The sequence below is a fragment of the Xiphias gladius genome, chromosome 14 (genome assembly GCF_016859285.1).
Source record: "Xiphias gladius isolate SHS-SW01 ecotype Sanya breed wild chromosome 14, ASM1685928v1, whole genome shotgun sequence".
Taxonomy (NCBI): Eukaryota; Metazoa; Chordata; class Actinopteri; order Istiophoriformes; family Xiphiidae; genus Xiphias; species Xiphias gladius.
The window spans coordinates 9,779,850-9,796,747 of NC_053413.1; the positions used below are offsets into that span (position 1 = coordinate 9,779,850).

Here is a 16,898-nt window from a genome sequence, read left to right on the forward strand (position 1 = left end):
GTAAGTCCCAATCCTCACAACAGGCTTCAACTCATCTCATTATGAGACACCCCATGTCATCCTTTCTGCAGTGAACCATATCTCCTCCCCCAAATCCGTCTTGTCTCTGATATGCTTTTGTGCCTCTACCTTCTGTCCTAGCACTTGTCTCAAATTACCATTTCAGTGTCATAAGAATGACACTGAAATGTTAAGATGACCTTATCATCTGCTGCTTTAATAGAGGTGATCTATAAGTTTGCTATTGCTCCCACTGTCTCAATTAAGTTACTAAATAAAAAAGTGTAACTCTAATCTTTTCATTATGTTGTTAGGCAAAACATGTCGGGATGATACATGTAAATTACTTATGCAAATTTACATGCAGGTTGGTTTCGAACTGATGAAAACAAGTGATGCGAGTTCAAAATCTTTGAAATTCCTCCCTCCTGCAACTCCTACTCAGCATCAATTTGACTTTTTATTGTTTCTAATTCCGGGATTTTATGGTTTTCAACATGTAGAAATTTCCAGCTCTCTCCTCATTTCTCTGAGTGAAATTCGAAATGAAACACGTCGTATTTCTCATTTGGGTTGATTTGTACTTTCATTTCATTGCTCCCACATTCTGCTCACATAATTCCTTAAAGTTAAATGGTACCGCCTGCCTTATATTGTTATATCAAAGAGCATCGGGTGGTGATAATAACCACACTCTTGAAATGCCATTACTTGGGTGATATGTGATCCAGCCTTTTAAATGAGTCTATTTGCAGAGGTACCGGATAAACAGTGTATACTGCTATGGTGATGGAAGTTGTGGATAGACTGACCGTCATTAGTGCTGGTGTGGCACTCTGATAACATTTAACTAATTTCTTTTCTCGTGTCCTCCTCCTCATTCTTCACGCTAATTTTTTCCACATTATTGACCTAACCCTCATAATCATCATCTCCATGTGTACAAATTACTTTTTCCCCTGCACTGCACCTCACCCGAAGTTGAGATGAAACAGCCTGGTGGAAATGTGTCTTTTGGCTCTTGGCAAACCTCGTTACTCATACATACGTCATATTGTTCGGGCAGCATTTGAAACACAAGGTTTACAAAGAAGACATATCTGTCCTGAAGCTGGTCGCTCTATAGGAGTCTGAATTTGAAACCAAACGAAAAGACTCACTTTACTCATTTCTTTCCGGGTTAAATCAGTAATAAGAACAATAACTCTGTTGGCAAATCTTACTGCCAGAACTGATGTTCAAAAGCAGGTCTTGGAATCATATGTACTATTTCAAGGTTACACACTGAGAAAAACATACATGTTTACAATAAATAGTGGAGAATACTGTATCAGACCCCTGTGCTTTAATAAAAGAGTTGATAAATATTCACATGTCCTGTATACAGGTAATGGATAATGTTAAAGCAGTTAATTGATACATTAAACAACCATAACATGTTTTAAAATCAGGAAAGTCATAAATGAATGTGATGCTTAAAACCTGGAAACCACCATTTCTATAACTATGATGTATATTTTTTTAATTAAGTTTTAAACAATATGTGGAATTATGAATATTTCACATTGTATAAGTAAATACACAATACAGTTATCAAAGAAATATGTGTGGGAATATAACAATTGGTGTAATCAAATCTTTATGCTTCAATTATTTTCTGAATATAGTTGAAATACTCAAAGTCATCTGACTAATCAGCTTCGTGACTGATTATAAATACCATGGTCAAACCATTGTATGATTATTCCAGTTTCCCTTAATTAACTTTCATGTCCACCTCTGATTCATTCCCAGACAAGAGGTCGTCGCTTTGAAACAGGAGCCATTGTGCGTTCATTCTTTGCTCTGACAGCGTGTTGATGTTTGCACTCGGAGCTGTAATGTTATGTAATGTTAATGTTAAGCTTCACATTATACAGTACATACAATACATACTACACAAACAGAAAATTATTTACTTTTGTGACAGTTTATGGGTTACATTTCGAATGCATAAAAATACTGCTGTGTCATTTATATGATAATTACATTGTTCATCTAAGCATTGACTTTGTCATCTTTTCACTTCATTCAGGTCCTCTCTCTAGTTGGTATTTGATTCTGATTTGATTTGATTTGATTTGATTCTAAGTCTCACTCTTGGAGGAATGAACAAAAGTCTTTCAAAAGATATCCTCTAATTTAGTGTGTCGATGATGGTGGTGGTGGTGGGTCCAAAACCTCCCATAGTTGTTCAGTTTCGATCAGATCTGGCATCGCCATAGGCCACAGAATAAGATTCCCACTAGAGGTTGACATATTTCAGGAATTCTGTGGCTCACAGTATTCCTGTGGGATTCTTGCAGGACGGGAGTCAAGCTCACTATTCATCGTGTGACTGGGACGGGAAAGGAAAAAAGTAAACGGGAGAGGGTGAGACGGGAATCATAATAACAATAGGTCAGTTTTTATATATAAATATTCAGTTCTGTCATGAATGAATGCTATTTTCTTTATTTTAAACATAATGCTTGTTATTCTGTTGTCTTTTTTATTCTTTTTTTTATTCTATCCCATCTGCTGGCTAATTGCTGGTTGGTTGCATGACTTGTGTGGACTGATGACCCATGGTGCAACCACCGAAAAAATGTCATTGCCAACAATGGAGTAAGAGTCAAATCGGGGGAAGACAGCATTGCAAGGCAGAGTAAAGGTCAATGATCTGCGTATCACACTGACAGAGCTTTCAGGTGAGTCTAAAGTTTTAAAGATGTCCCAAAGAGTCGAGAGTGACGTTGTTAAAGGTCCGTACGTTGTTTTTAAGATGTGTAAAGGGATGAAATGGGATGGGACGGGAGTCATTCTTCCACAATTGGGATGGGACAGGAGTATTTTTGTGGGAGTGGGATAGGACAAGAGTGAAAATCTACTCCCGTGTCACCTTCTTACTCACACCCTTGTCAGATGCATCAAAGCATTCAGTGACCCCTTGTGCCATGTATATGTTGTATTCCTCCATTCAGTTACTCAATTTTTTCTTTTGATTGTCAACCATCTGTTTATAATGTTCTCGGATTTCCTTTGCTCAGAAGACCCTAAGTCTTTTTTATACTGTTGGGCATTTTCTCGCTCATGGTGCTGCGTTGGGCCATCTGTAAGCTGGAGTGTATCGGCCAGCTGTTAGAGTAACACGTTATGTGACTGAACCTTTCTCTGAACCTGGTGGACATGAGGTTGTAAAGGATGGGGTTGATGGCGGAGCTGAGGTAGAAGAAAACTCCGGAGACGATGTGGACGTGCTCGAAGATCTTGAGGTGCTCCTCACACGAGGTGTTGATGTAGCTCCACACCAAGCGGTCCACATGGAAGGGAGCCCAGCAGAGGCCGAACACAACCACCAACACACCTGGACCAGATGGACAAATTACATAGGGTCATAATCAACCGGACGGACAGACTGACAGGCAAACAGAAGCACACACACAATCATGACGTCAGCCAAATCACCAGCATGTGACAGATGACAAAGACAAAGCCAAGACATATGGGACATAAGTTAAAAATAGTCAAGTGGAAAAATAGACTGAAAAATAACAAATACATATGGGAGCGATGGCTGTTAACACTCCCATGCACACACATACGCACAGTCAATTCAAATTCTGTTTTCTGCTGCTTTGCAACTTGGTAAAAACATAACTGAAATAACACCTACACAGCATTTTGGTGACTTGCACGTTGCGTTGGCTCAGTTTCTGCTTATGGGGCCTGGAGAGACTTTCCGGTCCAAAGCCACACCTGGTGTCCACCATGGTCATTATCCTCTCCCTGCGGAGCTTCAACCCAATGAGCAGGTAGAGAATGCTGATTATCAGCATCGGGAGCAGGAAGAAGACCAGCATGGAAATCAGGATGATCAGGTTGTACATCCAGGTGGGCTTGACCACATCTGAGGATGGAGATGTAACAATGTGGGATAACACAGATTTGTCAGTAAGATTATGATCCCAGGTGCACCCTGGGTATTATCGCTTCGTATGTCATTGCAAAAACCTCTTGGCCCTTTTTAGCCACAGTAGTGTGGCTCTGGAGATGGCAATGCCAGTCTGCAAGTCCACAACTTTGATCCAGACTGAAATACCTCATTGTCACAACACCTTGGACAGACTTTTTTTGGTCCCCACGGGTGAATCCTACTGACTTTAGCACCATTAGCAGGCTGGAATTTTTGGCATTTAAATAAAGTTTCTTGACGACTGCTCGATGGATTACCATGAAATTTACAGGCGTGCCCAGAGGATGAATCCTAAGGACTGTGGTAATCACATGACTTTTCCTATGGCATCACCATGAGGTTCACATAAGTTGTTTTCAGTGAAATGTCTTCGACAGCTATTGGATGGAACGATATGAAGTTTTGTACATATATATATACAGTATGTTCCCCTTTGATGAACTGTAATAACTTTAGGGATTGCTTGACTTTTTTTTAAAAAATTGCACCATCAGGTCAAATTTTTAATTTGCCTAATGTATTGGTTTATGACATCCCCCATCAGCCTCAGCTGTACTTTATGTTTAGTTCTAATTACAAAATGTTATCATGCTGACATGCTAAATTGAGATGGTAAACATTGTAAACATTATCCTGCTTAAAATCAGTATGTTAGCATTGTCATTGTGAGTATGTTTGCATAGTGACGGTAGCTTATTGCCTCATAGTGCTGCTAGAGTGGCTGTACACTCTTAAAAACAACAAAAATAAAATATTAAATTCTTTACGTACGGCAAATTGCAGATCGAGGAAACTGTCGTCCAAACTTTGGAGGCAGCATCGTAATCCCATGTAGACTGGTGTTTGGCAAAGCACACAGCATGGACAGCACCCAAAGCATGAAGATGACCCTCTTAACGTGGGCATGCGTGGTCATGTGTTTGACTTTTAGGGGGTGGACCACCGCCACGTAGCGTTCCACACTGAGTGCAGTGACATTGAGGATTGAGGCGAAGCAGACGGTCTCAAACAGAAAGGTTTTGAAGTAGCAGCCCCCCTCCCCAAGCAGGAAGGGGTAGTTCTGCCACAGGTCATAGAGCTCTAACGGCATGCCCAGCAGCAGCACCAGCAGGTCAGACGCTGCCAGGCTCAGCAGGTAGTAGTTGGTGGGCGTCTGCATCACCCTGTAGTGTAAAATGACTGCACAGGTCAAAGAATTGCCCAGGACGCCGACCACGAAGATGGCAAGGTAGGTGACACAGACGGGAAAGAACACAGGGGACCTAAGAGGCCCGAGGTGCTTGGCCAGGTACTCCTCTTCCCTCAAACATATGTCATCCAGATCTTGCTTAGTGGCGTTTGCCAACACCCAGGAGATATTCATCCCACACACCACAGCGGCCTCGGGGCAGCCTACATCACTGAAAACTGGTGCACCAGTTGCGTAAAGATCTTCGAGGGAACAGTTCAGGTGCGGCATGTTGGTGATTGGCAAGAAAGTAACTGCGTCCATAAACCTAATGGAAAGAAAAAAGAAGAGAAAAAGGGAATTTTAAAAGGGCACTCCACCAATTATACACACGTTCAATTTACTCATTAATAAGAGTACTACATAACCTGGGAAAACAGTTGTATGATGTATTCTGTGGCCCTGGAGAGAGTTTTCTAAAGTTTGAAAAAAATAACCCTGATGATGCAATAGTGATGTCATCAAGGTTATTTTGGCTTGGGCGTGAGACTTCAAATTTCTAACAGTGTCTGAGTTACAAACTGGAGGTGCTGAGTTTGAATGATGTTGGCATTCACCATGCAGGGCGGTTCTAACGAAAGATGCCGGCCAGTAGGATTGTAGGATCCAGCTGTTTTGGAGCTTGATTTACTAGTGACTAAAAATCAGGATATCTTGGCCACTGCTGCTTTGATTCTGACCATTCTTTTTAAAATCTGTGTCTCCTGAGTCCCGCAGCCTTGTGGAAGTGCAACACTAAATTACTGGAATACCCCTTTTCAGCTAAGAAAGTAAAGATCCATTATGCTGTTTCCTTGCTGTACACTAAACAAAATGCTTGTCTTATGAAAGAGGAATCTGGAGAATCTCATTAAAAATTAGACTCAGAGTGAGACCCAGTAAAAGGTGAATATGATCTAGTAGCCATGTGATTATACTAGAAAAAAAGCCTCCGTAATTTTCTTAAATACAGTATGTTTGTCTTCTCTTGTCCTCACAAAAAATATGCACTTAAAGACCAACAGTGCTTTCACAATGTCTTATTAGGAATTTATGTTGAGTAGTACACAGACTCCAGAGAGGCTGTTTGGATATCCACACTGGATTTGTTTATCCATTTAACATGCAACACAGTTATTAAGATAACGTCATGTAAGGAACAAATATAAAAAGAAAAGAAAAAAGAAAAGAAAAGAAAAGAAAAACGTACCTGTAGCTTGTGGGCTCCTTGAGTATTTACAAGATGAACAAGATTTGAAGAAATGTAAGTAGATGTGTAATCACCATATTTCTCCGCATCCTGGCCTTAGTTTTTCTGGTACTTACTCTTGACTTCTCTAGTGTTTCAGTGCGTCACTGCTGCCTCGGCTTCCTGTACATATGAGAACTGGTGTTCACCCCACCTCTCTCTCTCACTTTCTTTCTCTCTCTCTCCATCACCAGAGCATCATGTTTGCAGCCTCCACCATTAGCTTTCTTCTTCATCTGTCTCTCCTCCAATTCAACTTCTTTTCATCTGTTTTCTTTCATTCTCTTTCACACACACACACACACACACACACACACACACACACACACACACACACACACACACACACACACACACACACACACACACACACACACACACACACACACACACACACACACACACACACACACACACACACACACACACACACACACACTTTCATTATCTTTCTACGCGAACCTACAGAGACTCTATACCTTATTTTCCTCCATTCTATTACTTTTCCCACTGAAAGACCACATATTGCGCCAATGTGAAAATTAAGGTTGCGATTGCTTTGACCTGTGGCCTAAGTGTGTGTATGTGGTGTAGGGGTGTATAGAAAAATAAAAATATATCTTTCCATCTCCATTTATTCCAAGTAAAAGACAAAACAAAAAAATCCCACCCAAATAAAATAAACAAAAAAAGTATATATATATATACATATATGAAATAATACTCTGGCATTAATGTTCAGAAATTGTAGAAAACGAAAATCCTATTTTTCATTCAGTTGCTCTGAGAATAGGCAGCAAATCATGACAGCAACTGTGGAAGCAACAAACAAAACAACAACGACAAACAAACAAACAGCATTTGCTCTTTTCTGTTAAAATTAAAACCTGCATCATTTTTTAAATTCTTTAAATTCCTTAACTTTTTTTTCCACAGTCATTCCTAATCAGTAACTATAAAAAGTTGTTTAATGGCCCTGTCTGGACTGTATCCTATATTTCAGTCAAATACAGCCACAGTGACGAGCCTCAAGCAACAGCTTAAGTTCAGCTTGCTGGCAGACCTCCCCGGGTCGGACTGGCTAACATTGTTGTCCATGTGTTACTGTGTGTTTTTCTTATCATTTTCATTTTCAGCACGTTCTCCTTACTTCTTATTTCATCACATCTGCATTCAATTGTTGCCAGAGAATGAAAATTCGGGTAAAAATATCCCAAAGTGTGAGCAGATGCGCTAATTTTCATGTGACTCATGTTATTCAGCACCTTGTTTTCCTGCACTAAATATACAGAATGTGAGTCATCAAGTGTGTTATCAAGTTTGAACATTGGTCAGTTAAAATAATTTTATCCATGAGGCTCAGATGAGTACTTTCCCTACTGCAAACCAAAAGCCTATTAAATAAGACAGACACCTTTTAAAGTATATTTGTGAATGTATACAGGGGAGAGCTGAGGGAATATTTGATGTGCTGGGGATGGCTTTGCTAATAGAGCAGCCCAGTGAGAAACATCCTACGCAGTCCATTTACAGGGCAGGAAAATGGAATTCTTTGTGCAATAAGTCATCAACAGAGCTTCAGTCAGAGGGTTGAAAATTTCCAGTTTTAGCCGATTGCACACGCCCATATGACTGTGTCGTGTACACCTACCTCTCCCCACATCGCTGTGTCCCTCTGCGGCAGCGTCTAATTCAATTACAGTTTTTATTCTCAATGCAGGGGGCTCTAATACTTCCCTGGCAGGAAGCTGACATGTTCTCATTGGTGCCATTTAGTCAAGCCTTAATTAGGCTTCTGTGTCAGAGTGACTGAGACAAAAAGCTCTGATATTGACGAGACTCCCTCGGTATGCCTGCTGGGTCAACACTGTCTTCTTTAAGTTTGGGCTCACGGTGAGTTTACCCGTCCTTCCGAGTGTGTGATTGTTACGATTTTTTTTTCCCCCCGAAAAGCTTTGACAGATTTCTATTAAATGATGTTTAGTTTTCCAAAGTGTGACCACAAAACCAAAGGTCACGCCGTGACCTCTACAAACCAACATTAAGTCACAATGGCATATTTTCTAAGTTGCCTTTGGAGCTAGTTTTATTGGAAAAGGAGTCATTTTTAATGCTGCAAGCTCTGCAAACAAAATTCCATTAGGCTCTGTTGTATTGGGTGGCAGCCAAAATCTCAAGAGTCAGATAAATCAATCCCAAACTATCTGCATGAATAGATACCACCCGAGAAGTAGTTCCACAACAAAGAAAAAGAAAAAAATCTTTCTGATGTACAAAATTATGTTCATTTATTATGACTTTCTCCTCAAATCTTTGCTTTATTTCCTGTGAAATGCTGGAGATTTTTACCCCAGTGCCTGAGAAAATAGATAATAGAGTAGATGAAGCCAAGTGAAGAAACAAATGCTTTTTGGGATTTTGATCTTCCCTTTAAATGAAACCAAGATTAAACTGAATTCTCAAAATACCCTTGTGAGATCAATTCAGTTACGGTAAAGCACATTGGGATTTCTGCCCGTAAAAGGTTCTATATAAATAAATTGACTTACTGTCAAAAGTTGTTGTCACAATCAACCAGGTACTGTGTGTTTTTACAACCAAACTTCATTTTTAACTATGCAGCATCTACAGTAATCTACGGCATATAAATAATGTGATGCTGAGACATAAAAGTATAATATAATATCATTTATAGTGGCTATTTTTATGCCTTTATCAGATATAGAGTCTAGATAGAGAGTAGAGAGCTGCCAGGAAATGAGGGGAGAGTGAACAGGACTGATGTGAAACACAGGTCCCTCAAACCTTTGGACTTGTGGATGCTGCAGTTCATGGTCGGCGACTTAACCCTGAGGTCATAATGATATCACATTTAAAAAAGAATGATTACTAAAACGATCAAAACAGTAAACGTAAGTTGGGTCGAAAAAATTGTGTGTTAAGGCCAAAACACATTGCACATTATGTATATCCACTATATAAAATGAGGAATTAGAGGCAGATGAGCACACAAAGGGAATTTCCTCCATGCCAGCCCCGTTTACTTTGCAGCATTATAAAAGAATGGCTACCAGGAGGATTTAGTTTAATTGTACACAGCTCCTCCTGAGCTCCACCTGTGTCAGCGTCAGACGCTGCATGAAGGCATCAAGTCTCTGGGGTCTGTGTATGTTTGTATCCGCTCTCTGTTATATTAGAATGGAAACTTGCTTCCTCATAATTGACTTGCAGATTTAATCAACTAAATGTGGAGTCTTAAAGCTGTGACCTCTGTCCAGAATGAACAAAGAGAGCTGCTATGAACAGCTCCCGCAAGCTCTCCATTGTGTGACGTGTGCGTGTGGAATGCAGTTACAGCTCCACCTGTCTTCTTTAAAAACCTTTAAGCCAACCACCAGCTCATCCACGAATCTATAGTATTTTCATGGTTTTCGGGTGCTACTGAATTTCATTATAGTGCAGTATGCAGTTTTGTGCCGTTTTGCAGTTTCTTAAATACTGTATATCCTTTACATATTAAACCAACAGGAAATATCAAAGCTTATATTAAAACTGCTACAGTCAAAACACATATCAACTCACAGGGTTCATTCTCTTGTAAAAGGAAGGAGAATAAAAACATCTTTTTTTTTTAATGTTGTTACCGAAAGCGTTTGAAGAAAGTCTTTTTTTTATACTTAGTTGATGGCATTTTATAGCAGCAAATGCAGCCACTTTTAAACAAATGTGACATTTAAGAGCTCTCTCTTGATTTTTCTAATTGCATCTTTAGCATACATTCTTAAGTGTGTGTACGTTGACTACTTAATGAGTCAGTCTATTAAAATGGCCAGTGCAGAGGCTCTCTGTCTTTTACGTCCCCCCTGTGAGTCTGTCCAGTCCATTATGGATGAAAACACAGTTGGAGAGGGTGCTTGGGTTTGTCCTGCATCACACTGTGACTAGTGACTCCTCAGAGGAGAAAAATCCTCTTACATTCACCGACAGTAAAACAGCTGTCTGACTTTTACTGGCTTTGAACTGTTTCATGTTGATTTTAGATAGAATTAATGTGTAAATGAACATGAATGTAAATGTATCATGAGTACAAAGAGATTTTTTTGTCCAAAGAATGTCCAGAAATGTGATAGATAGCATTTTATTTTTTTAAAGGAGCCATTTAAATACAGTATATCAACAAATTTCTTTTGTACATTCACAGTACCTCATGGTTACAGTGTACGTGCTGGAGGCCTGGAGTTGGAAATATGGGCAGAGATCCTCGGCACCAACACATTACTAGACCAAAACAAAAAATCCAGAAAATCTCTCATGTAAAATCACCCAAACTGTTCACACTTTGGTAGAAAGGGCTTTGTTCATGTAGGCTCCCATTATAAATAGCAAGAAGATGATGAAAGCTACATACTGGAGCTTTACGTCCCAAGCCTATGCTGAGATAACCCTGATGAAATCATCAAGGTTATTTTTTCAAACTATGGAAACCTGCTCCGGAGCCTCAGAAGACAATATACCACATTTTTCACAAGTTGAGTAGTACTCCTAGTATTGAGTCAATTGAACTGCACGTGTAAAATTAGTGGATTGCTCCTTTAATTCCTGCACTAACTAGAAACATTCAATGCAGTAATTTTCATGTGCTACAAAACAAAGAAGTTGTAGTAACGAGTAAAGAGGACTTTCATCACAAACCCCAAGGTTCTTGCCAAAGTCACTGTTTTTTTAAAGTAATTCATTCAAGCTTTGTCGGGCAATTTTATTTAATTCACATGAATTCACGTGTGATTTCATGAGCTGACCGTGCTTATTTTACCCATGATAGTGATCTTAACCTCTCTTGGAGGACCACTTACTTCTGCTTACAGTACATGAGAATGTTTAATCCCCCTTGTACTTGTGTAAACTTCTCAGAACTTAATTTGAACCCTCATCACAAACATTGCACTTGTCAGTCAAGCTGACAACAACACTGCTTTATTGGTTTCTGAAAAACAACATGAATACGAAGATTCAGCTCAACAGCGAGGACATTTGTATAAGAGCGTAAATTCTAGATTTGCATCGTGCTCATGGAACGCTAGTCTGCCACTGCACAACACTGCTGGAGTTATATGAATTCATGACAGGCTTATGGTTGGTTCATTAAGCAGAAAGATTTCAATGAAGACTGTGTCTGTGTTCAAAATGGAAAACGCAGCATGACAGTGAACAGGAAGATTTCAGGATGGCCTAATATTACCTCAGAGTCATGCAGGGTATATTCTGTAGATAAATTGCTGCAATACGACACACTGGTGGTGCAGTTCAGCTATCTGTCCGCTTCAAGAGCTCATAACTGTGTAATCCATAATTATGTTTATCCCTTCTTTTGCACAGGTTGGTGTTAGACTTCCTCTCATCGCGGCTGAAGTTAGGGAAGGGGCAGCAGTGGCACTCTCTCATACTAATGCCTCTCCAAACTTGGGTAGAGGCTTTTTTTAGATTCAACCACTGTTTACAGATGACTATGGGTGCCAGTGATGTTCGCTCACTTCAAACCCTCAGAGGTTAGGTACTTATTCTAGGGAAGTTCGTCAGAAAAGTCTTTCACAGATCGAAATAGAGCTGACAGTTTAGCTTGCCGGTGTGCTTCTTATCTTACCGATGCCTCCAGCTGTGGTAAAACAAAGTCACACAGCATGGGAGACACCGCAGCACAATACACGAGATGCACATTTCCCTGTCGGAAAAATAATCAAGAAATGAAAACCCTCTATTAAGGATACTATATTCAGAGAGGAACCAAATCAATTGGATAGTCAGGTGGGGGAGGTTTTTGCAGCGGCGAGATACAAGTCAGCATTCTCAAGTTCACGAGAGCATGAGGGCCTTCAAATAGGCCACGGCATGAGTGCAAGAAGATATGGCAGGTGTCTGCTGTCAGGTGACGCAGTGTCACATGACTCAGAGTGTCCTGACAGAACAAATATATTGTTTAAACTGAGTCTTTGTAGGATAAGTCAACAACTGGAGTGTATTTAGTAAAGTACTTGCATGTATGTCATTATGGCCCACGTCCTTACTCGCTCTGTCATATAAGGGACGTCCTGTTTTTACTCTTGCAATGAGCCCTTGATTCTTCTCGCAACATGACAGGGCTGGGTTCAGTGACTCCATGTACTGCAGCCACCACAATAACATGATGGCTATGTTTATAGGCCCGCTCCTCAAGGGACAAGGCACTGAAGACTTTGTTTTGAGCCTGTGGCTGAGTTCATACGAAAAAGAAACAAAATCCCACATTTTAACTCTGTCCCCCCTCTGGTCTTTTCACTGTTAGCTGAAAATGGATAGTAGCCACAAGCCAAACAGAAGGAGTCTGAAAATTGATTTTCTTTGCCTTTCAGGCAGTGACTGAGACCTTGTCACAGTTCTATAACCCATGTTAGTAACGTACCTGGTGTACTACACACTCATATCCATGGTACACTGAGGTTAGTTTACAAGAAAACAATATAATATTTGGTTTTGTACCATTAAGAAGTGATAAATTACGTAGTTTAAAGTAGGTCAATCAAACCATGATCTTAAATTTTTTGTGGTTTAGTTTAAATCTAATAAATCTAATGCGTAACGTTCACATACACAAAATAAGGTTTTCTATACCCTCTGTGAATATAAATGAGTTTTCTTTTTGATAGAATTGAATATATATACACGTTTTTGGAGACCTAACAAATCATCCTGACAAGTAGTCCAGTTATTCCCCTGCATTTAATTCATTTATTGATATTAATTAATACTGTAATATTTTATTAATATTAATATTAATTACTTACTTATTTTGTATTTTTTTGTGAGTTTTTTACATCTTTTTTTAATTTATTTATGCATTTTCATCAATTGGAATGGTGGCTGTAGCCAGGATTACAGAAAATACTAAGGACATAGGTCCCAATTCCCCCAGCAGAACCACACCCAACTGAGAAATCTTTGGCAAGCAATTCAACCCTCTCAGATTTATCAAAGAAATAATTTACTTAATTGTTCAAGTATATAGTATTTTCTATACGTTTTAGAACTTATTGAAATGTAAAGGTAGGCAATTCTGGTGGAAAATAGTAAATTATTTTCATTTGAATCTAATTTGTATTTTATGCCTTTGCCAATTAAACTTCACAAAGGGATAATACTTTTTTTCTTTCTGTCTTTCCCTTTTTGCTCCTCTGTTTGCTTTGTGCAATTGCATCGTGGGACAACAGTGTACATTAACAGCACACACAAAAATGTGAAAAGTGAATTTAGTGAGCAGACTTTTTTGAGTACACTTAATTGTCACTTTTGCAGCCTGAATTCCTTTCATTCACAGAAGCTGCTACGCAGTATGTATTATTGCACTTCACCTTTTGGACACTGGGAGGCGCTCATGTTCCATGAGTGAAGGGTCCTCCACAGAAGTCAAAAGGAGTATGCCTACTTAAGTATATGGCAGGTTGCATCATGATGTAATATTTCCTGTGTCCTCATCCCAGATAAAATGATTGAGTCTCGGTGTGTCGCCACTCGTCGCAGGGACGGGGAGGGAGGGGAGGGCTCGGAGGGAGCAGACGGTCACAAGTGCTCCTCATCATCACCACTAACTTTAAATTTGGCTGTGGCGTCATTTCTGCTGCATGCCTCGTTGCGGCCTTCAATCCTCCCGGGGGTTTGGTCCAGCTTATCAGCTCAAACATGAATAAACTGTTCTCAAGCCGTTTGACTCAAAGACACAGACACGCGCACACACACACACACACACACACACACACACACACACACACACACACACACACTGGGCACATCACCCTGACCTCATTATGAAAAGGTTTCACAGAGTCTTCAACCCACAGATTGACTCTTCGGCTTTCCCCTCCAAGCTGAGGCTCCAGAGGTCATGCTAGTTGTGTCTCCAGGGGGTGAGAAATATCATGCACAGCTCCGACTGTTGATCGAGGAACAACTTATTCTAAAAACAACACAAAAAAACCCACAAAAGTGATACAAGAAACAGACTATTCTATCTGGTTTTTGTTCTTGAAAAAGAAGGACAAAGCAACAGAAAGTGTTGTCTGACATTGTGGTTTATTTTTTAAAGCCCCATGAGGAGAGAAATTTTGAACATATAGTATCAGCTGCATTAAAAAACAACATTCTTTCAACTAGGTATCATTGAACTCTAAACTGTGAGAAAGTGCCTCTTCACACAAATCACACATCCTGTTGCCAGTGGGGCCAGTTTAAGGTTCATTTTAATTGCAAACAGCCCTTTCTCAGGTCTCTTATCGGGGATAATGCTCCACTCCCTGACTCCCTGACTGCCTTAGCATAACAACTGTAGGTTAGAACAGGTGTGACCCATGTGAAGGGACTTCTTTTGTCTCATTCTGATGATGGCATTCACCACTCTAACGTCTTCCAGTACCTACAAGTTAGATGCTTTGTCGAAAAATATTTCTCTTCATCTCTTGAGGCTACTGTTCGAAGACTTCGTGGACACTGACCCATGCAAAAAGCTGTACTCTGATATCAGTTTCATACGACAATCCATGCGGCTGCATCTCCATCCTTCAACCACATTAACGTGCAATGAGAAGACGAACTGGGCTAACAAACACCAGAAATGACGCGGCAGTAAGCAGTGTGTCTGGTTCAATACTCATGAATATGCATCAGGAACGGACTGCTCCACAGTTTAGGCTTCATAGGCTTCGCACTTATTGATTGTTACCCTTTGACAGCTATTTTTGAGCACACCTGAAATTCAAACATTTAGAGCATACCCCTGGCTCAACCAGAGAGTTTTCTAAGATTGAGCATTATTCTGTTATATCTTTAAAATGGGAGAAATCCACAATAATGTGTACAATGTTACAATGTACTATTGCCCACTCCCTTTTTTCCCCTCTCTTTTCTTATATTCTCCCTTGATATTACGTGTTAATGTATGGGAGGAATGTATTATATTGTATTATATTCTGAAAATGTAATAGAAATATTTGTATATAATGTAGAATCAATGTGTGCCCTCTGTTGACCACTACAAAAACATGGGTTTAATTATGAAAGCTTAAAATACCTCCGAGGTTGAGGGTAATGTGGGGTTAACTAGCTCATCAGGTGCTCAGGATTCTAACAGCACAGGACGTCATGTACTGGTTGAATTTAGCGTTGCGGGGAAAACGCATGAGCAGCCTCTGCAGCAATCTGCTCAGCCTGCGTGATCATTTTTGTGCTTCTGTAGAACCTGAAGTGGAGGATGCTGCTGCCTGACTCATTGTTTTTTTTAGGTTGTGCAGGGCGAGGAAATACTCCGCTAAAGTGTGGACCTTTAGCTGGAACGACTCCTGAACCAAGCTGTGACACACGGGAGCGCTAGACACTTTTTTACTCCAAACGAGAAGTGTGAGACGCAAAACCGTCCCGACACTAATTACTCAACCTGTGGGAGGAAGCGGGAAAGCTGTTGGATGATGCAGCAGACACCGCTTGCCTGGACACTTGAGGAGGAATATCACACATGATAAATGGGTCAAAAGCCTTCAGGTTTTCTTGGTACTGAGCATTAGTAAGTGATAATAATAGATGTAGAAAAAGCTGTGTGTGTCTTGTTTCTCGACATCTGTGTGCATGAAAGTAAACAGTGTGATCTCTAACGACCACAAGCTTGTACAGAGCACTTCACTCTAACCTGCAAGTGTTCATCAACAACCAGCTCATAGTTAAAACCACAAAAAGTGTACGTTTACAAGACAGGAGCAGAGGCGGAAACAGCAGACACACTGCCTTTCACTCTCAGTCCTCTGTTATTTAATTTGTCTCAGTCCCTTTTGATCGTGTCCCCCGCTCCATCTCAGCTGATGAAAAACAATTGCCTGCATTCATTTTCTGCCTCCACTATTCCCCCATCCTCTCCCCTGCCTTCCTGTGGAAACTCAGTTGGCTGCGCTCTAAGCTGGTGAGGGATGTGAACACAGAAAATTAGCAGACATGCCGAAGCTAGTAATTGTTAAATTTCAGTAAATGGACCCCATGTGAACCAGGCAAATCAACAAAGCCTACCCAAACCCAGTGTATCTAAAGTCCAATAGTATGCTCAGTAATGGAAAACACTGTAGAAATGCCATTTCAAATAGACCCCAACGTAATCCCCAGCCTACTGGGGTCCATTTAATCAATGCTACAGACATGAGCATAGCGGAGGAACAGTCTGAAAATGGAAGTGGAGTTCTGAGTCAGCTCACAAGAGATTAAAAAGTAGAGGTGAATGAATAATGGAGGAGGAGAATGGTGGGAAAAATTGCAGAATTTGGCGAATCATCAATAATGCCTCCTGTGAATAATTCTGAAGGAAAAAGACTTCTGCTGAAAAACTGTCTGTCCCCAGTAAAATGGAATTGTTCTTAATTAGTTTTTGCTGTGTATTGCCTCAC

General features: G+C 40.2%; 1 protein-coding gene across 2 annotated transcripts; it reads right to left on the reverse strand.

Annotated features, from left to right (window-relative positions):
* Window positions 1-1,677: 1,677 nt before the first annotated feature.
* LOC120798533 (neuromedin-U receptor 1-like) lies at window positions 1,678-6,535 on the reverse strand. 2 transcript variants are annotated; one of them, XM_040142868.1, is made up of 5 exons: window positions 6,412-6,535; window positions 4,766-5,490; window positions 3,695-3,928; window positions 3,187-3,385; window positions 1,678-2,377 (listed from the first exon to the last, which is right to left on the reverse strand). In XM_040142868.1, the coding sequence occupies exons 2-5, from the start codon at window positions 5,484-5,486 to the stop codon at window positions 2,302-2,304; spliced, it is 1,230 nt and encodes a 409-aa protein (XP_039998802.1). In that variant the 5' UTR covers window positions 5,487-5,490; window positions 6,412-6,535; the 3' UTR covers window positions 1,678-2,301. The 2 variants fall into 2 exon arrangements, with proteins under 2 accessions (XP_039998802.1, XP_039998801.1); XM_040142867.1 differs by having other exon boundaries at window positions 1,678-3,385.
* Between the last annotated feature and the right edge of the window lie 10,363 nt (window positions 6,536-16,898).

Excerpts from the sequence above, each read along its gene's own strand:
- LOC120798533 (XM_040142867.1), bottom strand. The coding sequence starts at position 5,486 with ATGGACGCAGTTACTTTCTTGCCAATCACCAACATGCCGCACCTGAAC. Across the intron at positions 3,929-4,765 it reads TCCTCGATCTGCAATTTGCC|ATGTGGTCAAGCCCACCTGG; the intron begins GTACGTAAAGAA and ends CTCCATCCTCAG. Across the intron at positions 3,386-3,694 it reads GCAAGTCACCAAAATGCTGT|GTGTGTTGGTGGTTGTGTTC; the intron begins GTAGGTGTTATT and ends CATCTGGTCCAG.